At 41.0% G+C, this 22,764-nt stretch overlaps 1 protein-coding gene across 2 annotated transcripts in view; it reads left to right on the top strand.

The window, feature by feature from the left end:
* The window catches only part of SLA2 (Src like adaptor 2), a 39,043-nt gene that overhangs the window by 14,130 nt on the left and 2,149 nt on the right, over positions 1 to 22,764 (top strand). Inside the window, exons 2-7 of one of the 2 annotated variants that reach the window (XM_073606619.1) lie at positions 3,162 to 3,281; positions 6,651 to 6,747; positions 8,228 to 8,314; positions 9,153 to 9,256; positions 20,288 to 20,437; positions 21,428 to 21,557. In XM_073606619.1, coding sequence (XP_073462720.1) covers positions 3,206 to 3,281; positions 6,651 to 6,747; positions 8,228 to 8,314; positions 9,153 to 9,256; positions 20,288 to 20,437; positions 21,428 to 21,557 — 644 coding nt within the window. In that variant the 5' untranslated portion in view covers positions 3,162 to 3,205. Of the gene's footprint in view, positions 1 to 3,161; positions 3,282 to 6,647; positions 6,748 to 8,227; positions 8,315 to 9,152; positions 9,257 to 20,287; positions 20,438 to 21,427; positions 21,558 to 22,764 lie in introns of both variants that reach the window. The other variant, XM_073606618.1, reaches the window with a different exon arrangement.

The following is a 22,764-nucleotide window of genomic DNA, read 5'->3' as shown; positions in this document are numbered from 1 at the left end:
AGCCACTTGTTTTTCCTATGGTTAAACTCCGGCAGCAGGTGGGAGGAATACTCTATATATAACTCAATTCTAAGAACATGAACAGCAAATGATGAAACCCACCAAATTCGTTCATATGTTTAACAGGCCCTCCTTATAGTGCGTTTTACTGTCACTTCATCCAGTGCTCTATAGCACATCGAACACGGCTCAGTAATAGAACAATGATTTCTGATTGGTGGCCAGGAGTTGTCATTGCTTAAGATAATAAATATTTTAAGTATGATGCTATTAATAAAGAGTCAGCCCACCCTAAATTGATAGATGCTGGTGTACCAAATCTCCAAATCTTTTACTGATCTCTGTAGGTCACCTTCATACTAGAGGTCCGATCTGGTCCGCCTGTTCGTTTTTCGGACCCTATCTGACCCTCCATTCTCCTCTATGGGCAGTCAGATGTAAACCGAATTATGTTCATCTACACCCGGCTACCTTCGATCCAACCCAGCAAAATCCAAACGGATTTGGAATATAGCCGCAAATTCCCACAGATGCATTTTAAGATCTTGTGGAAAGCCTTCCCAGAAGATTGGAGGCCATTTTAGCTACAAAGGAGGGCAACTTCATATTAATACCCATGGTTTTGGAATGGGATGTCCAACGAGGTCAAATAGGTGTCCATATTGGCCTGTGCTAAAGACCTATAAAAGAACTCACACTCCACAGACACATTTTAAAATCATGAGGAAGTCCTTAACAGGAAAGTAGCTTCAAATGGGAGTGGGGGGCAACTCCATATGCATTAAAGTGTATGTGCAGCTAAATCTTCTCTATTTATCCTGGTGGCCATTGTCACCAAGACTGAAGATGATGGGAAAGAAATAGAAGTAAGGTGTTCCAGTGACAACTGTCTAGGAAGGGATCTTCCCTTACTTTGGAGAGATTTCATACCACTGATTGTTGTGTCTCCGAGAAAGAAGTGTAGGAAAACCTCCTCAGTGGGATACAGTCTGCAAAACAAAAATCAACTGATAGAGGTTTTAACCCTTCCCTACTCTATCCAAAACAAAATAAAAAGTTTTGGCTATACACACTGTATATTGCCTATATATTTAGAATGGAATGTTCAACAAGCTTATATACTGTCGGTGTAATGGGTAGATGTCCAGTCCACACAGCTTTGACCATTTGTATTGATGGGCAGCTTTGTAGATTGCTTTTTTTTTTCTATTCTTCTTTTACATTTTAATGACCAGCCTAATATTATTTCATATAAATTGTAAAATTTGTTCCATTCACTTATCACAACCTGATCTTCATTATCAAATGACGGTTCTCCCCCATCGCCCACACAAATCTTAACTTTAAAGCTAGCTGGTAATGTGGAACACATGCAGCACACACCTGGGAAAATTTATGATTCATTTTCCACCGAAAATAAAAAAGATAGGACGCCTGTTTTGTTACTAATGTGCAGTTCGGGTTTCATGTAAAATTTCAGTTTTGCATGCGTGTGGTAGGAAATCCTATATTTGACAACAAATTATTATTCTGCTTTAAAGGAAACCTCTACCGAGAGGAGTACTTAGGTCATAATTGCTGATGTCTTTCTGAAAATGTTGGTTTCCTTGGCTGCCTGGGGCTTCAGAGTTTGGTAAATCACTGATCCAGAACAAACATGCAGCAAGTCAAATCGTTGTCCACTCGGAAGTCCAGGTCTTACTTTTTCCTGGACTGTGGAAAAAGTATTTAGGCAGGAGAATGATTGTCAACCAGGCAACATATAGGTTCAACAATGGCAGACAGACTAGTAGAGTCTTAATTTGGGGTTTTCTTTAAAGGAAATCTGTTATAAGAATAACAAGAGTGTTGCCATCGCTGACCATTCCTACTGAAATTGTTCGTTCCCTGGCTGTCATGCTGATGCATTAGCTTCAGGTTTTCTTGAGTCATTGACCGGAAAACAAGTATAGAGATAAGACATTTTTTTCAATCTCTTGGTGCACAGTGGTTGCAGCTACAGAGGTCAGTGGGGGCTTGTTTTGATGCTTATTTTAAAGCTAACTTAAGCCACAAGATGTGGCACCCAACATACATCAGGGGTTGTACATGTCCCCCTCCATCAGGGAAATGATGAATATGTGGCAGTGGCACAGCAGTCTAGTAAATCCACTAGATTGCTGTAACATTTCCAGATTTTAAAGGCAATTTTCCTGTTGAAGGGGGACATCTGCAAAATGCATTGGCTGTTACATCTTTTGTCATCTTGATTAAGGATTTATAAACTTATATCTTTGGACAATGAAAATTGGTGAGGTGCTCTTTTTGTGCTCCTAGATCAGCCTTTCTCAACTTTTTTTCTCAGAAGAACACTTGAAATAATTTTCAGGACTTGGGGAACCCTTGCTAATACCAATGAATTAGGGATCAGTGGGAAAAAATGCCCCTTATGTTGGTGGTCAGTGGAAAGAATGTCTCCCTTGCAGTGGTGATCAGAATGAAACTCTTGCAAATAGAGATCATTGGTGCCACGCTACTGACTATGCCAAGTGCTATTGGCCCTGGAACTTAGCAGGCACCATTAAATGTCTTTCAGCCAATTATTACAGCTCAAGGAACCCCTAACAAACTCTGGAGGAAACCTTGTTAAAAGTGTCTGTCCTAGATGTTTTGGATTCTTCCTGAGCTGTTCCCTGAAACCCCTGTTGTATGTGAATTGCCATAGCCAGAGCCAGAGCATTATTAGCCATTTCCCCTGATAATGGACTAGAAACAACCAAATATCCAGTGCCTCATATCCACATTCCTCAAACTAGCAAAACCACAGCACTGTAAAATAATTTTTCTACCAGTTGATTTTGCCAGTGGGCAGACAAAAAAATTGTCTTTATACAACGGTTCTTCAAAAAGTTTTTGCTCTTTTTAAAACTCTTTTTATTAAGAATTTGAAAAACAAATTACACTAATTATACTAAACTGCAAGGTCAGCCGGCTTGCCAGACAGACTAGTCACATGACACTCTCAGACACGACCAATTACTACTCCTCCCGACCTCAATGTTTCCAATGAAAATATAAAAGTGCAAAAACTTTTTGAAGGCCCCTCATGTATACTTCACATTTTAAAAGACAAAACTGAGATGGGTTTATTTGTATATTAACATGCCTCTGATTCTTGACAGATTTATATTACTTAAGAATTTCTACAACTGAGTCAACGAGATCAATGGGGAGCTTACCCAGCAAAAGAGGATATTCAGCAATTCAGACGACTCTGGTCAACTCTCAAGCAAACATTGCTGGTAAGATAACTAAAGAAATCACTGGTAAAGTCTATTACATCTCTGCCATATCTATATATTCCATACCATGTAGTTCTATATAAATGTTACTTTTTAGGTTTATCTTAGTTTTTAAAAAAAACCTGCGCTGGCTGACCTCTTTCTGAAAATGTTAGTTTCCTGGAAGTTATATTGATCCTCTGACTTCAATATGTTCTGAGTGGCTGTCCTGGTATGAGTGTGCAGATCATAAATGACAGAGGTTCTTACCTTCATAAATGTTCTGGGACAGTCCCACAAAGTATAAAGCCAGAGGGTCAACACGACAACCATTCAAAAAGCATTTTCAGAGCGAGAGGTCAGCAATGGCAGCCTCAGAATTTTCTTTAAAAAGTCCTCCTGATAATAATATTTTAGTTTTGTATAACACTGTTGGACCTAATCACCTCTTCTATCTCTTGGGGTCTTCTCATTGTATTTCCATGTCCTGCTGTGGAGAAGGAAAGAGGGACCTCTGATAATAATTGCATCATTGGGATAGAGCAAGGAATGAATGTTGAGATGATGTTTGAATCCACCCAACCTATTTTTTGGAACCTATTTTTCCAATTGATAAAATAGGCCTAATAATTTCCATCTCCCATTCACAGAGCCGGGGAAATCCTAGGCTTTTTTTTATTCCTCAACTTTTTAATGATTGACTCATGTTTTCGAGTAGTCATAATGAAAGACGTTGGCTCAATATGCAAATTGGGTAGAAGATGGTAATATTTGCCCGTAGTTTTTGTATCAGGATTTGCATAAGAAAACATATTCGCCTACAAAAGGAATATGTTTCAAAGTGATGGAGAATATGAGGCAACTATGCATTGTTAAATGAAAAAAAGAGCACACCAATGTAATTATTATTATTGTAGGGTTCACCTTAAAGAAACTTCTTAAAGGCACAGCGGGGCTGATTTACTAAAATCTGGTGCAGCTATGCATGGTAGCCAATCAGCTTCTAACTTCAGCTTATTCAGTTAAGCTTTGACAAAACCTGGAAGCTGATTACTTTTGCAGAGCTGCACAAGATTTTGCACTCTTCAGTTTTAGTAAATCAACCCCATTATCACTTTTCCAGTTCAAGGGGAGACAACAGTGTCTGCTAATACCCCCCCCCCCCCCCACCTTTCCTATTAAAGCATTTTTGCCCCCCTTCCCCACTCCCTCCCCACTGCAGGAGTCCACGAGGGTAAGCTACAGTGTCAGATAGTGTCACAGCTTACCTAGGTTGATGAGGTCGCCTTCCCTCCTCATATTACAGTGTTAGGGCCAAGAGATTAGTCCCTCAGGCTTGAGCACTGTCATATGGGAGAGGTCACATGCACCCCCCTAACCTTGGAGGTTCAACTCCGTAAGAGCAATGGACAAGGGGCACTGAGGTAGCAGGGAACAAGCACGGGAGCAGCATGTCCGTTTATTAGCACATGAGCACTGCAGCACAACTGACTGCTGTTTCTTCATCTCCCAGTCTGAGCTCTACTGTACAGGGGATTGCAAACAGCTGCTACTAAGTCATATTCAGGTTCTTGTATTGATAGCCTTAATTTGCACTTGTTTGCTTTCTGATTTGGGGGTCTGGGTGAAGAGAGAAGAGTTTCCACTACAGCTCTGAGCCTTCTCTTCTCATACTAACCTAACTCCAACCAATGCTTTTTACATTTTTTTAAAGCGTAGTGAAGCATTTTAATCTCTCTAGGGGTTTTATTGCTGTTTCCTGCTGGGAAGAAAGGACAAGTCTGTTCAATAATGTTGTGGTGGAGTAAGGTGGAAAGATAGTGCTGGACTCATTGGTTTATCTTATTTGTTTTGTTATCTTAGGCCTGGTTCACACCTATGCAGGTTGCAGTTTGCTTATTCCAGGTGCATTTTGCATTTGAAGTCTGTGGAACCAAAAAACAGAAAAAAGTTCCTGGCCCTTTCCATAAAATGCACAGATGTGAACGTGACCTATAGGAAGCCATGTTAAACAGACTGTAGTGTGTTTCTGCAAAACTGAAAATGCACAAAAAAATGCATAGGTGTGAACCAGGCCTTAAGGTTTTGATGTTGGTGTAAATGATCTGGTTCCTGGGCAGTCAGCTTCTACACCCCAGAGGATCCCCACAGTCTCCTTGGATTGTAGTGTTAAGTAACCAGAATTGAAAGAGAAGTGCCACACCACTGCTACGAAGTCCAGATACAACTTTATTCTATTAAAATAAATAAATAATATTAAAAGTCAGGGGTACAATCCAAAAAAAAAGCCAATGCGTTTTGAGGGTCCAATCGCCCCCTTCTCCAGGGTTTGACTGGCAACAATGTGAACAAGCCAGTAGTGAACTGGACCTACAATGGTATTTTTTCCAATGTGAAATACAAGCACAGGCCTTATCAGCAGCTTGTTTGGCCTGTGCTTGTATTTCAGATTGGAAAAATTACCATTGTAGGTCCAGTTCACTTCTGGCTTGTTCACATTGTTGCCAGTTGCCAGTTAAGCCCTAATGAAGGGGGCGCTTGGACCCCCGAAACATGTTGGCTACTTTTTTGGATTGTACCCCTGACTTTTAATGGAATAATGTTGTATCTGGGCCTCTTAGCAGTGGGGTGGCGTTTCAATTCCAATCCTCACAACATTAAGATGGGGAAGTGTTAATCATCCTAAGGTTTGTATTAATGTCTGTGCTCCTTGTTTTTTATATTGTATTTATCTTTTGTCTTTTGGTTGAGCTTGATAGCCATGTGTTTTTTTAGCTTGAATATTTAACTTACTAGTTACTGTATAAGTGAAAGTCGGAGGAATAAACAGCTATACTGCCTTACTCCTCACTCTCCTGGCAATTGGAGCTCTCCTCTTTTCTCCAACGCCTCGAGATGTGGGCAGGCTCGCCATGTCCTCATGTATATTGAAGGACTTTTAGTCCTGCATTGTATGTGATGATGTTGGAAGCCTGTGACCAGTGGGGTAGTCAAGGGAAGAGGCTTTGGGGGACTTTGTAGAGTGTGGGTGAAGGAATAATGTAGTTACAGCACTGCTTTTCCTCTACCTCTAGACAAAATGAGAATTTATTACTTGCAGTGGGGCAATTTTTCACTCTGGTGTGAATAAGCTCTTAGCGGCACTTGCGTTGGTGTTAAAAGCTCTACACTGAGAACTAATAGTGCCCAGTGTTCAATAAAACAAAGATTATAACCCTTCAAAATTGCTTTCAAGGCTCAAAAAACGTTTTGGCTGGAGTCAAGCTTTAACCCCTTATTTTAGTATAGAGAGACATTGCATAATTTGTTGTCAAACTGAGTTTCTGTACATTTTGTACGTCACAACTTTAGCAAGTACTGTGCAAATGATGTTTACTTGTTTTTCAGTAGCGGACAAGTGCATATTTGTGGCTTTGTACAACTTTCCAGCCGGTGGTCAAAGCGATTTAAGTGTTCGACTTGGCGAGCAGCTCAACGTTCTCTCAGAGTGAGTGACCTCAAATGTTCTTGTTTTTTCCTGACCAGCCTGGATGAGGTGTAATCAAAAAACAAGTTTTATCACCTAGGCACAGCTTAAGTAAACAATCTCTATTTTATTTAGCAAACGTACGTCAGTTTGTTTTTCTTCTGAAGCCAGACAATGATATTGCAAAATGATATTCTATAGAAAGTCAGATTTTAAATTAGCAGAACACACAGATCTTTTTTGATTTAGCAGATGAACCGATCTTTGCAAGTTAGATAAAAGATTGCAGATCGTTAAATTCAGGAGTTCCTAACTTTTTTTTTTTTTTTTATACAATTACAAACCCCAATTGGATTGTACAATATGTCACCATACCCCATTCAGCAAACTGTCAAATTCATCATCACCACTTCTATTAGGTACCTGTATAACTTAAAAAAATGTCAATAGTTTGGTTTTACTTAACGTATGGGTACTTAGGAACAGAACAACTGAAAGAAACACATAAGCAGTTTATCTTATTATTTATATAAAAAGAGCAAATCGCAAATACACAAGTTAGCTATGGCTAGAGAAATTTTCACTGTGGCTTTTGTGCAATCAAGCATGAAACTCAAGTACAGATGCTAACAATGTTCTCCAACCATACCAACATATCAACTGGCTATACTGTGAAGAGGAAGATGTCCATAGAGGGCTGATCACTGATTAGTTATTAGCCTCATGACCTCAATCCATACTATATAATAATTTAGTTTAATAACATTTCGTAAAATTCTTCATCCAGTCGTATAACCCAATCATTCGGTTCCCACACCCCCATGGGGCTATGGATGGCCTAGATCATCAAAAGATGCAGTCCCCTCCACAATCTCTCTGCTCCAGGGTTCATGGGCCTAGGACAAAATAGCCATGCCCAATACACTATGGACTCAAGTCTGCCCCTGTCCTTTTAGGTACCTCAACTACCTCTTTACCACCATCTGACAAATCTCCTTTAATATTTATAATGTTCTTCTTGGCAACCACAGTGCTCGTATTGGTGTTCTTAGGCAGTGAAACCTGAAGAGTTATTGTAGAAAAAACTAAAGCTGGCCATACATATGCACATATCTAAGCAGGTAATCAGAAACGAAACAAAACAATCCTACAGGTTTGAGCGACCACCAGATTTCGGTCAATTGAGAAGTCAAAAGTGGGCAATAGCTGACAGCTTTAATATAGACTATAGAAAAATGCTAACTGAAATAGAAAAAAACTACTGCACTTTTCTCAAAAACCATAATGTTTTTTTTCTGTGTCCAACCAAGAAAAGAGGCAAAACCTATTACCTAGAAAGTTGGTAATTTTACCTAACTGGCTTCCTGAACCAACTTTGTCAGAATCATTGACTTGTTTCTTTAGCTGCAGGAAATATGGACAGTCTGGTGTTATATTTATGTTATTTTGGTTGACCCTTTTCAATAAATTAATACTTTACTTCAATGGCAATGTTTTCCAGGGATGGAGAATGGTGGAAAGTGATGTCTGCTACAAGTGGAAGAGAGTGCTACATGCCTAGGGATTATGTTGCTAAAGTATATAACAGGTAAGTTTGTAGTTAAAAAATACTTGCATTTTGAAAAAGAATTCTGGTTTAATTTAAAAAAGCAGTTCATACTTTGCAGTATCCAGGACCAGCACCATTGCAAACCTTGTCCATGTTCACCATTTGCACTAATGCCCCGTACACATGATAGGATTCTCCGACAACATAATCCTGGATTTATTTCTGACGGATGTTGGCTCAAACTTGTCTTGCATACACACGGTCACACAAATGTTGTCGGAAATTCCGAACGTCAAGAACGCGGTGATGTACAACACATATGACGAGCTGAGAAAAATGAAGCTCAATAGCCAGTGTGGGTCTTCTGCTTGATTCCGAGCATGCGTGGAATTTTGTGCGTCTGAATTGTGTACACACGATCGGAATTTCCGACAACAGATTTTGTTGTCGGAAAATTTGAGATCCAGATCTCAAATTTTGTTTGTCGGAAATTCCGACGGAAAATGTCCGATGGAGCCTACACACGGTCGCAATTTCCGATAACAAGCTCCCATTGAACATTTGTTGTCTGAAAATCCTACCATGTGCATGGGGCATAACTCTTATTGATTGTCAGTATTGATCATGGAGGAGCAGAACTGTATATGTAAAAACTACATTATAAAGCTTTAAACTTCATAAGATTATTTTCATCAAGTTGAGCTATTTTTTCATCTATATAAACATTATTTCTATGCATTCCCTTTAAATGTGACTGCCGAAAAAAGGGAATAGAAGATTACCACATCCACATTTGTTTTGGACAGGCATATAAAAAGTACCATGTCCAATGCAGGGGACAGAATAATACCTAACCACAAGTTCCTTATTTTTTAAGGTGGCTTTTCAAAGGTATAAATCGTGAAAAAGCAGAAGAGTTGCTCTTGATGAGCAGCAACAGAACTGGTTCCTTCTTGATCCGAGAAAGTGAAACCAGAAGAGGTAAATCCTTTATCATTTTGTTCTTCCTCTTAAAAACATTTCAACTTGAAAAGTATGACATATAAAAATAGCATATTTAATATAAGTCTCAGAAATGCTTATTTTTTACAGGGTAATAATGAGTTGCTGCTTATTGTTTATTGCTATAGTTGTGGGTTTAGTTTGTGAAATTGGGTACGGTAATGGGTGCAGTGCAATTCCCTCACCCCAACACATTATTTAACATTGTTATGACAGAGGAAACTCAAAATATCATAAAGCAAGATATTTTCACAGATCAATTTGCACTTATACAGCAGCTCACTTCATTTTTCGGTCTTTGTGGTATCCAGAGATTCGATGGTGTCAAAGAAACTGTAGAAATAAGAAAGTATGTTATTAAAAAAAAAGCTATAAATAAAGGTGGTGGACCAAAACCCACCAAAAAGTTCAGATCTTGGCTTTACAGAATAAATGTGCACTTTGTAAATTTAGCATGTCTGCAAAGATGGTATGGAGGAACTTAGAGAAGATTTGTTAGAATTTTTATTATTTTCATATGCCAATACATAAAATCCTCGCATAAAATGTAAATTAAATGTAAATTCTGCTTAAATGATATCTAAACCCAAAATGTATATGGTAATATATTACAGCATACCAAACCTTAGATGTGGTGGTTACAGTGTTTTTAGTCCTTTTTTTTGCTTAATTTTGACCTGAGAAATCTGCCAATTACACACTCTCTGTCCTACTGTGACAACGCTTACTTGTTGCTCTGTATTCATAGAGGAACAGCATTTTTACTAGGCTGCTGTTCTGACTTGGACTACAAACACCTCCCCATCCCTCATATCCATTAAATTTAAAGATGTTGCTTTATCATTCACAAGGATAGATAATAAAGCTGGCAATGGTGCTTGAGATTTCAGTTCAGTTCCCAAGTAATGGGAGGTAACAAAGACACAAGAATTGTGAAGGGGATCAACTGGAATATTTCATTACCTCTAGAAAATGTACAACAAAATAAAATAAATGACTAATATAGCCACCACATGTAAGAACCAGTAAGATGCTATATATTACATTTTTGTTCACTGGGTTTGGGTTTAGTCAATCTTTAAAGCAGTATTAAACCAAAAGCAAACATTTATTATATTGCAGCTTACCAATTCTTATATATGATTGCTGCATTAGTTGTCTTTTTTTAGACTTTCTTTCATTTTCACCTGGTGATCCAACCAGTAAGTCTACTGTTTTTCAACAGAAAAGCTCTCTTTCGTTAATAAATTAAAGTCCTTTATGAAGGTGATGTTTTCAAAATGGGGTTTCCTAATTTCAGGAACACATTATATATAGAATTAATTTTTCTTTTTAATTTTGGTAAATTTATTTTCATCTGATGATTCTGCCAGTAACAAACTTCTAGTCCTAGGATCAGTGCTGCTGTTAGAAATCATGGGGCCCCATACAGCCTACCTGGCAGGCCCCCCATAGAATATATCAAAACAAAATTTTCACAAAAAATATAAAAAATTCATTCTTAGTGGACACAAAGACACAAGAGAAGCTGTGTGAATTAGACCTTTTTTAATTGTTTTCTACAATTTTGAAAAAAACATTTTATAATTTAAAAATCAAAATGTAAAAGTTTTAAAATTATTCTATTTTACAATTTTTAAAAATTATTTTTTTCACAATGTATTATTTTTTTATGGGACAGGGAAGCCAGCAGCTTTGGTTGGGGGGGTGGGCTGATTCCCTCTGCTGCTCGAGCCCCCCTGGGTGCCTGAGCCCCCTACATGAGGACTGGTGGTCCCCCCTAACAACGGCCCTGCCTAGGATGACAACACTCATTCGCCCCCATTCGTATGAGGGCAACAGAAAAAGGATAGGACTACAGGAATCTGCCCCTCTCCCCTTGTCCATAAGCTGGAGGGGTGTGGTTCTATAGTCAGCAGAGATAGCTGAGGGCAATGCAATTGATGACAGAGGGTAGGCAGAAGTGGTGTCTGCCCTGTGCACTGTGGTTTCATGTAAGGTGGGGGGGGGCTTTAGGATATTGAGGGGGAGGGAACTTGTGTTGAGAGGGGCAACTTGGGAGGGCAGCAGGGGGTAAGAATTGCTAGGAGTGGTGATTCAGGGGGATTTGTTTTGGGAGGGGGACGGGGAAAAAGGATTTGTGTTAAGAGGAATTTGGTGTGTTTGTGCTAGAATTGGTAAATTGACGAAGGGGAGGAGAATTATACTAGGAAGGGGAATTTTTGTTTGGGGGTATTTTTGCTAGGAGGGGAAATTTAGGGGGTGAATTTGTGCTAGGAGGGGAGATTTGGAGTGAGGGGGATATGTACTCAGAGGGGACATTTAAGGGGTACTTTTTGGGGAGGGGCATTTGTGTTGGGGGATTTGGGGATGGGGGCAAATATTTGTACTTTGGGGGGGGGGGGGATATGTACTCAGAGGGGAAATTTGAGGGGTAGAGGATTTGTGCTAGGAGGGATGAATTTTTGGGGGGAGGGGCATTTGTGTTGGGGGGATTTGAGGATGGGGCAAATATTTGTGCTGGGAGGGGGGATTTGGAGTGGGGGGGATATATACTCAGAGGAGAAATTTGAGGGGTAGAGGATTCCTGCTAGGAGGGATGACTTTTTTGGGGGAGGGGCATTTGTGTTGGGGGATTTCAGGATGAGGCAAATATTTGTGCTGGGAGGGAGGATTTGGAGTGGGGGGGGATATGTACTCGGAGGGGAAATTTGAGGGGTAGAGGATTTGTGCTAGGAAGGATGACTTTTTCTGGGAGGGGCATTTGTGTTGGGGAGATTTGGGGATGGGGGAAAATATTTGTGCTGGGAGGGGGGAAATTGTACTGGGGGAATTTATGCTTGGAGGCTAAGCATGCAGATTAGTGCTCAATTTTTTGAGGGGGGGGGGCAATTTTTGCTGACACATAATGCTTATACATCTTGAGGGGGGGGGCGCAGTTTAGCATGTTCGCCCTGGGCCTTAGATGACTTTGTCCCACCCTAAAATAGCAAGTGCATTTCTGGCCAGATCATTGGGTGAAAAGAAAGGAAAAAAAAAATGAAGGCAGCCACCACACCTAGGGACTGGTAAACGACAGTATAATACATTTTTATTTTCACGCTTAGATATGGTTCTTCTGCAAAAGTGTGCAGATTCTCAGTTCTGCGCTAACAATTATTACTTCTACAGCTGCACACTCCTACGCAGATCCACTTTTTCTTTTCTTTTTTTTTTCTTTTTTTCTTAAGCACATTCATTAACATGTGTTATGTGTAAAAGAATAAACTTACCTTCGAGACCCCACACACCCACACAGTGGTATATCGTATCAGACCAAGGTTTTCAAGGCAGAGTTTCATGTGTTAACAAGTCTTAGCTGAAGAAAGTAGTAACTATCTCTTTTCTAAAAAAAAAACATATTTTACTTACTTTACAAAGACACAACCATTTTTATGATTATTACTATATTTATTAGAAAACATACAGTATAAGGTCCTGCACCATTTCGGTGTGAATGCGATGCAAATATAGCCTAATACGGTCAATGATAACTACAGTGCACATAGAAGATTTTTGCAGAAATTATGTCTCCAACTCACCAACATTTTTTTTTTTTTTTTGCCATGTTAGTGTTATATACCATTTAGTGTTATATACCATCGTAATCGTTTCCTCATTTCTGTTTGATGAGTAAAAAAAAAAAAAAACCTGATGATCTACCAGAGATCTTGTGAGCCGATAACTTCTTGTGCTCTTTGCCTGTGCTGTTACCAGTTAGCAATATTCCGAAGGGCTCTCTGTGGACAACAGAACACCTCCCATCTATGTTATGGAGATGAGGAGAGGGGAAGGTGTTCTGTCCTAGGGTGACCAGATGTATGTTACTGGCAGAATTGAGAAAAGCCTGAAAAAAAGAAAACGAATGCAGCTACCGCATCTAAGGACTCTAACCGCTTCAGCCCCGGAAGATTTTACCCCCTTCCTGACCAGAGCACTTTTTGCGATTCGGCACTGCGTCGCTGACAATTGCACGCCCGTGCGACGTTACACCAAAACAAAATTGATGTCCCTTGTTTTCTTTCTTGTGGTGATATTTGATCACCTCTGCGGTTTTTATTTTTTGCGCCATAAACAAAACAAAAAAAAAAAGCGACAATTTTGAAAAAAAAAGCAATATTTTTGACTTTTTGCTATAATAAATATCCCTCAAAATTATATAAAAAAAACAAATTTTTTCCTCAGTTTAGGCCGATATGTATTCTTCTACATTTTTTTGGTAAAAAAATTCCAATAAGCATATATTGATTGGTTTGCGCAAAATTTATAGCGTCTACAAAATAGGAGATAGTTTTATGGAATTTTTATTATTAATTTTTTTTATTAGTAATGATGGCGATCTGCCATTTTTATCATGACTGCGACATTATGGCGAGCACATCGGACACTTTTGACACTATTTTGGGACCATTGTCATTTATACAGCGATCAGAGCTATAAAAATGCACTGATTACTGTGTAAATGACGCTGGCAGGGAAGGGGTTGAACACTAGGGGGTGATCAAGGGGTTAAGTGTGTCCTAGGGAGTGATTCTAACTGTAGGGGGGTGGGCTACACCTCACATGAAGCGATCACTGCTTCCGATGACAGGGAGCAGTAGATCCCTGTCATGTCACTAGGCTGAATGGGGTAATACCTTGTTTAGGCATCTCCCTGTTTTGCGGCTCTGTGACACGATCGCGGGACACCGGCAGACATCGAGTCCGCGGGACCCACGGGCATGGTCACGCTGTACGCAGTGGGTGCGCACGCACCGCCTGCTAGCCCCGCCAATTAAAGGGGACGTACAGGTACGCCCATTTGCCCACTGCTTCCATTGTGCCGATGTATATCGGCATGCAGCGGTCGGCAAGTGGTTAAGCTGCATTATATCTCCCCCTCCCTTTAGATTGTAAGCTCCATGAACAGGGCCCTCCTATTCCTTCTGTATTTAACTGTATTGTAATCGTACTGCCCCCGCTTTTATATTGTAAACCGCTGCGTAAACTGTTGGCGCTATACATTGGGGAAAATAATTATTTGATCCTCTGCAGATTGTGTACGTTTGCCCACCTACAAAGAAATGGGTCTTTAATTGTTATCATAGGTGTATTTTAAATGATAGAGACAGAATATCAACCAAAAATCCAGAAAAAAACAGGGCACTGGAGCATGAATTATAGCAGCCAGGTTTTTTTTTTTTGAAGCACCTGATTAGAGCCAGAGGTTCTTGATGAAAATACTTTTGTACCAGCCTTCAGGGGCATGTTTGACTTAAGAGAAAACATTTGTTACAGTTAGCCGTTAAACTCGGCGCATTTATTTCCCTAGATGCCTCTTGTTCTAATGTGTTGTATTATATGATCTACAAATCTACTGCATCATACAAATGTCATATACTCTTTACCTTGTATCTGTTAAAACCCCAATAAAAACCATTGAAACAGAGCCAGAGGTTCTAATAGGCTTCAAAATAGGGTGGGCTCGGGTCGCAGAGAATGCGCTCCGATCCCACCCAGGTGTCAATCGCTGTTGAAACACTGACCCTCAATCCAGCCAAGCAGAAGCGGGTGGGAGACCCGTTTTCCGATTGGCCAAAAAGAGAAGACTTCCGATTGGCCGCTGAGGAGGAGGGAGGAAACGGAAGCAGCCGCGATGACCCGCGGAGAGCAGAACGGGGGGCTGCCGCCAAGCAGGGAAGCCGCTGGTGATGGGGCAAGTGCTACCAACTGGGTGGGGGGGGGGCATACTGTTTGCCCCCCCAAAAAAAAATTCCACCGGCCGCCACTGGATTTAGCTTATACTTGTCCTGGGTCAGTGTCTCAGAAGTAAAAAAAAAAACAAAGACAGACAGACAGCTAGCATTTTTTTTAAGGAATATGCAGGTTAAAGCTAGTTATGGGATGCCTGTAGGTGCATTTTATTGTGTACATTGAAAAAAAAAATAGTTAATAATAATAGTTAATTTTTGACAGTTGTGTACAGAGATCTGACTTAGATATGACAAAGGGTCTAAAAGCTCCACTTTATACAGAACATTTCACACTTGTCATCTGCCCTCAGGAAGTCCTCACACCTGTCACACAATATGTGGTGCGAGTTGTGGAAATGATGCATTGCAGACATTGGTAACAGGAAACCAAATAGCCTGGTGTATATACACAGGTGCTGTGTAATCTTGTCTCAGTATGCCGACTCTTTCTGCTGTCCCTTTGTTGTACATTACTGGATATTATCCCAACTAACTGCTAAAGAATATTGATTCACCGAGCTCAGAATTGTACTATAAATTGGGGAGATTTACTAAAACCGGAGCGTGCAAAATCTGCTGCAGCTGTGCATAGAAACCAGCTTCCAGGTTTTATTGTCAAAGCTTCAAATGGTTGTAAAGCCTCAAGGTTTTATACCTTAATGCATTAAGGTGAAAAACCTTCTGTGCTGCAGCTGCCCCCCAGACCCCCCCACTTTTTTCTTACCTGAGCCCCGATCCGATCCAGCAATGTGCATGAGCCCAGCTGCTCCAGCCGTTATCGCTCTTCTCATTGGACAGATTGATAGCAGCAGCTGCTGTCAATCAAATCCATGGACACAGGACTGGGGGGGGGGCAAGTCCTGCTGTTTGTGTCAATGGATGCAGCAGCAGAAATTGGGAACGTGCCCGCATGGGCACCCGATAAAGGGGAGAAGCCAGGAGCGCCGGGAGGGGGGCACCCCAGAAGTTAACAAAACTTGCACAGTGCAGGTTAATATATCATGTTTGTTATTTTTATTTAAAAAAAAAATTAGGGTTTACAACCTCTTTAATTTAAGAAACTGAAGTTAGGAGCTGATTGGCTGCCAGATTCTCCAGGTTTAGTAAATCTCCCTCATTCACTATTACTACTAAGCACAACCTTCACAACTCTGGAGGTAGAAATGTTTACACCCAGTGCCATAACAATAACCATTGCAATCTGCACCTTCTGCTATGGGGCCTGGGGTGGAAGGGGACCCCATTAGGGAGGTTGTTAAAATGGTTCTGAAGTCTTAGGCTGGGTTTACATATTGGATGAGGTTTTCCCCGCATCTAATTTGCATGACATGCAAGTGTGACCGGCTTTCAATGGATCCACAGGTCTGGCGCAACCACAGAGCGGATTGCAAAAGGGTCCTGTGCGTTTTTGGGACCGGTTCAGGTGTGAATTCAGGCAAAAATGTGGACCTGAACTGGTGAACAAACACGCACCAGACCCCGGGCACAACACATGTGGCCGCACATATGTAAACCTGGCTTTAAAGTTTTTTGTTAACTTAATGCATTCTCTACATTAAGGGATAAGTTCACCTTTAAAAAAAATAAAAATGAATGCACATTTTTTTGCAGGTAAAAAAATGTGCATTTACTATTTATTTTTTTTATTTTTTTTAGGAGCCTGGAAAGCATTGCACCAGTGATCAGCAGATCGCTAGTGCCATGCCGGTCTCCTGCAGACTGTCAGTGTATCTGTCTGCCCAATACTCAATGAACTACTACAGAGCTCAACAGCACCATGAGAACTACAAGCCGACAGCCACAAAGGATGTTAGTACTTGTAGTTCATTCATTCACAGAACTCTGTAAATTAATGACACGGCTGTGTGGGCGGAGCCCCCGTATGGCCGCACTCTTTTAAAAAAGTGACAGCGGGTGCAGGGAACTTCTCCCCGCACCCGGATCCCCGAGAGGCTGCAGCAGCAGGAACATGTTACATTTTCCACCCTAAAAATAGGTGGAACACGTAACATGTTCCCCAAGGTGAACTTATCCTTTACGCCTCATTTACACTTGCTTCGGCTTCAACACACATTAATGGCTAGTTTACACTTGCTTCAAAACAAGGCTTCGGACATGCTTTGTTAAAGCTCTCTGAACGCCAATCAAAGCTCCTGTCACTAAATAAAATGGTTAGCTTACAGTCCTGTTTACACCTTGTTTTTTCTTGGTGCTTCACTTCAAAAATGATACCCCATGTTGCTTTAGTTGTGCTTCAAAGCTTCTTCAAAGCCTCCATAGAAATCTATTGCAAAGCTCACTTGAAGCCCCACTGAAGCCCCACCAAAACCCCACTGAGGCCTTATCGAAGCCTCATCAAAGCCCCACCAAAGCCTCATCGAAGCACCAAGCAAATGCAAGGTGTAAACAGGATTGCAAGCTAACCATTTTATTTAGTGACAGGAGCTTTGACTGGCATCCACAGAGCTTTAACAAAGCATGCCCGAAGCCTTCTTTTGAAGCAAGTGTAAACTAGCCCTTAAAGTACAAAACATTCCTAGCCCACTCTATTCCAAAACACTTACCCGGCTCCGGTCTTGGCTCCAGCACCGCTCCCCTCGTTTCTTGCTTTCACAGGAGACACTGAGGCCAGCGGAGCTATAGGCTCCTGCTGCTGTTAGTTAAACTCCTGTATGGAGGGGGCGGAGTTTGTTTTACCGGAGTTGTGTGCATTTTTATAAGCACACAACCTGGGTCAGGAGAACGTACCCACTCCGCTTGCTAAGGAGGCACCCAGAGCACGGAGAAGGGGGCAACACTGGTTGGGGGCTGCTATGGGGTCTAGGGGTGGAAGGGGCCCCAAGAGGGCTTAGAAGTTACATCAAGGCCCTGATATTTGAGATGTTGAATAGACTGGTGAGCTCCTGAAGACAGAATGGTTATCTGGGAAATTCAGGTTAATTCCCTGAACTTTTGCCCCACTCTTCCCTGACCACATCTATACACAGCACTGTAATATAGTAATATACTGATGGACAGCTCTCATGCTGCCTGGCTTTGATTTAGATATACTTTATGTTATGATCGACAGTAGAGAGGTTTTTCGGAGGCACCATCAAAATTTTACTATGGGGCACTATGATCTGACCGTAGTTATGCCCCTGGTCTTAGTTGTAGATTTATTGCCCTCTGAACTTCTGATACAGAGTGAATTTACCCTATGCCTAATGCTGTCAAAAATCCCAAAGTTTCTCCTCTGATTAAACCTTATAGGACAGCTAGTATAATTATAATTATTATTACCACTGCAAGTATAATATCTATAGATAGTGTTGCCCCCTTGTAGTGTGCTGCCTATGCTGACAGCTCTCCAGCTGCCCGTCCTTCATTTAAGCCAGGGTCTCCCAGGGTTCCTCCAGAGGTTGCCAGGGGTTCCTTGGGCAATGAGCAATTTTTGCCTCTCATATAAGTTCCCACTGACACCGTTGATCTTTTTAGCTATCTGTAAGGTGGTAATTCTTCCCAATGACCACATGTGTAAGGAGCATTCCTCCCACTGACCACTACATTAATGTACCCTGAGTTGTAGATATAACAATTTGTAGCAGGGGTTCCCTAAGACTGTAAAGTTATTTCAATGGTTCCTCTATGATTAAAAGGGTAAGAAAGGCTGATTTCGGCAGTGGCTTCCGTGCTGCTTAGCATGGTCAGTTTACAACCAGGAAGAAGGAGAACTGGCAGGATCAACCAGTAATCAGATGCAAAAATAAAACAAAAAATGTGACATTAACCCCTTCCCGCCGACCGTACGCAGATATGCGTACTCGGCTTTCCGGGGTTATACCGGGATGATGCCCGCAGCTGCAGGCATCATCCCGGTACCGTTGTTTCCAGCGGGCGATCGGCTACCCAAGTATAACAATCGATGCGGCTAAAAGCCGCTCGGTTGTTATACCGGAGGAGCGGGAGGGGACATCCCCTCCCTCCCGCCGCTGTTACCGGGCCTCCCGTGCGATCGGGAGGCCTGGTGTCCGATCGGGTATCTTCGGCAGCTGGGGGCGGGCTGGAACGAAGCTGTGGGCGGCTTCGTTCCAGCCTTCTCGTTGTAAACGCGGAAGCGACGTCATGACGTCACTTCCCGTTTACTCGGCTGCCAATGGCGCCGAATTTAAAAAAGTACACAGTATTCAGAATCGCCGTGTATCGCGAATCGCCGTGTAAAGGAGGGATGGGGGGTTTTTTAGACCCCCGATCCCTCCATAAAGAGTACCTGTCACCACCTATTACTGTCACAAGGGATGTTTACATTCCTTGTGACAGCAATAAAAGTAAAAAAAAAAATTTTTTTTAAAACACAATTTATAAAGTAAAAAAAAAAAAAAAAAAAAAAAAAAAAAAAAAATTTTTTAAAGTGCCCCTGTCCCCACGAGCTCGCGCAGCGAAGAAAACGCATACGGAAGTCGCGCACGCATATGTAAACGGTGTTCAAATCACACATGTGAGGTATCGCCGCGATCGTCAGAGCAAGAGTAATAATTCTAGCCCTAGACCTCCTCTAGGGCTCAAACCTGGTAACCGTAAAAAAATTTTAAAGCATCGCCTATGGAAATTCATAGGTACCGTAGTTTGTCGCCATTCCACAAGTGCGTGCAATTATAAAGGGTGACATGTTTGGTATCTATTTACTCGGCGTAACATCATCTTTCACATTATACAAAAAAATTGGGGTAACTTTACTGTTTGGATTTTTTTAAATTCATGAAAGTGTCCCTTTTCCAAAAATTTGCGTTTAAAACACCGCTGCACAAATACCGTGTTATATAAAATATTGCAACAATCTCCATTTTATTCTCTAGATTCTCTGCTAAAAAAATATATATAATGTTTGGGTACTCTAATTAATTTTCTAGCAAAAAATACGGATTTTAACTTGTAAACACCAAATTTCAAAAATAGGCTTAGTCATGAAAGGGTTAAAATACACAATTTTAACATTTAAAGGGACACATTGTTGAATTGTAATATTAAAGTAATAAATATAAATAATAAAAATTAAATGCTTTGAAAGGTCTATTCATCAGACCGAAATGAAGCAGACAAGAGAAGTTCATTGTTAGGATTTTCATAGACTTTAAGTTTTTTGTTGGTAAGCCCTTCAGCTTTTTAAGCAATGTAATAACCAGATTTACTAAAACACTTCTAGTGTTGAACATACCTTCTACGTCAATTTTATACATTTAATCTTTTGGTTTCCCCATAGGATGTTACAGTCTGTCAGTTAGAAGATCCAACCAAGTTACTCGGGATTCCATCAAACATTATCGTATCAATCAACTAGAGAATGGGTGGCTGTATATATCTCCTCGTCTAACATTCCCTACTCTTCAGGACATGGTGGACTACTATTCTGGTAAGAGCAAGCTTTGGATTTGGCTGAAGATTGAAAAGAGAGCATTGTCTATTGCTTATGGGTCAATTTATGAATGTTTTCACACCAGATTAATCCAACTTTCACATAAGATTCATTATTATCATTATTATTATTATACGGGATTTACTGTATATAGTGCCAACAGTTTGTGCAGTGCTTTACAACATGAGGGCAGACAGTACACTTACAATACAATTCAATACAGGAGGAATCAGAGGGCCCTGCTTGTTAGAGCTTACAATCTAGGAGGGAGGGTCAAGTGATAAAAAAGGTAATAACTGTGGGGGATGATCTGATGAAGAAAATGAAAGTACAGTTGTTAGGTAGGGGCCAGATAGGCTTCTCTGAAGAGAAAGGTATTCAAGGGATGGCCTAAAAGTGCATAGATTTTGAAGATAGTCTGACAGATTGGGGTAGGGAATTCCGGAGGATGGGAGAGGCTCGGGAGAAGTCCTGGAGGCGGATATGTGAGGAGGTGATGAGGGAGCTAGAGAGCAGGAGGTCTTGGGTGGAACGAGGGGATGATTTGGTTGGTATTTTGAGACTAGGTTAGTGATGTAGCTGGGGGCAGAGTTGTGGATGGCTTTGTAACTTATTGTTAGTATTTTGAATTTAATTCGTTGGGTGAGTGGCAGCCAATGGAGGGATTGGCAGAGAAGGGTAGCAAACGCTGAGTGGTTTGTAAGGTGGATGAGTCTGGCAGCAGCATTCATGATGGACTAAAGTTGGGATAGTCTATTTAAAGGTAAGCCAATGAGAAGTGAGTTGCAGTAGTCAAGGCGAGAGATAACCAGGGAGTGAATTAGTAATGGCTGCAGTTACATGGAAAGTTTCTTTAAATCATTTTACAAACGTGTACATCTAACATTGTAAAATATATCGATTTTTTTTTTTTTACAAAAGTGGAATTTTCCTTTAAGTAGAAGCATTATTTTAAATTCTTTTTGCTTTTATTTGATCTTTTTATAGAAATGTCAGACGGTATTTGCTGCGTCTTAAAGGATCCATGTATCATACAAGGCTTCATCCCTCCAGTAGTTCCAATCTCTCAGCCAATCATCGTAAGGAAACCAACACTCAACTGGAGAGACCTAGATAGGTAAGTGCTGTGATTTTAAGTGGAATTTTCACTAATTCTGCACGTTTGCAAAAAGATAAAAAATCCAGACGTTTCACAATGTACAGCGACAGTATTATTTAAAAAAAAAAAAAAAAGCTGTAAATTCTACAATTTGAAAAACAGTCCTTGAGCTCCAATCCGCTGACATTGTCTAGGCTGAGATGATGTCATCAGTCTGCTCCAGGCAGGTGTTTCATCAGATTAGGCGACCTGTCAGATTTTGTAATGGAAGTGATGTTCCGTCGCCGCCATCTTGCTACACCCCGCACTCGTCCACACTAAGGATACATTGAGAAGGCGGCAAGAGGACATCTTGTTACACCCACCGAAGTCTGGCATTTCACACTTATTTTTAACAGTAAACTCAGCTTATATAGTAAAATACAGTATTTTGAAATCCATAAGACTGTTTTGATGTTCATTTTTCAAAGCAGCAGTGCTCTGTCAGATCAGCAAACCTGTGAGATCGGCAGGCTTGCCGCTGCTTTTAAAATTCAACATCTAAATAGTCAGACGGATTTTTAAATACTGTATTTCACTATATAAGCTGAGTTTACTGTTAAAAATAAGTGTGAAATGCAAGACTCTGGTGGGTGTAACAAGATGTCCACTTGCCGCCTTCTCGCTATATCCTTACTGTAGACGAGTGTGGGGTGTATCAAGATGGCGGCGACGGAACATCACCTCCATTACAAAATCTGACGGGTCACCTAATCTGACAAAACACCGGCATACAGCGCTCCCTTAGTCTTATCTCCTTCATCGGACTACAACATTGTAAATTTGTAGCAAATGACAAGGTGAGGGGTTGCAAAAGGGACTGATCCATGTCAGACATTTTTGGCACACCCAATAACTTCACAGGCATCAGGATATAAATGAATGTACCATCTATGAGCCAGTATCTCAGTGCATGTACTCAGTGCCGGGACAAGGTCATCCAGCACCCAGGGCAAAGATGCCAGACTGCGCCCCCCTCCTTTCCCTTAGGGTTAGGGTCAGGGTGCCCCCATCCCTGCAATAAACCATTGCACCCAGGGTAGCTTCCCCTCCTGCACTCCTTGTCCCGCCCCTGCGTGTACTAGATGCTGACCCTGGATGATGCCTGAATAAAGATGGCGCTGTCTTTTTGGAGAGAAAAGCAGAATATAACATTGTCAGGAGGAGTAGTGTGATCTCTCTGTGA

The sequence above is a fragment of the Aquarana catesbeiana genome, linkage group LG12 (genome assembly GCF_042186555.1).
Source record: "Aquarana catesbeiana isolate 2022-GZ linkage group LG12, ASM4218655v1, whole genome shotgun sequence".
In the NCBI taxonomy this organism is placed as follows: domain Eukaryota; kingdom Metazoa; phylum Chordata; class Amphibia; order Anura; family Ranidae; genus Aquarana; species Aquarana catesbeiana.
This window is presented reverse-complemented; position numbering and strand designations above follow the sequence as displayed.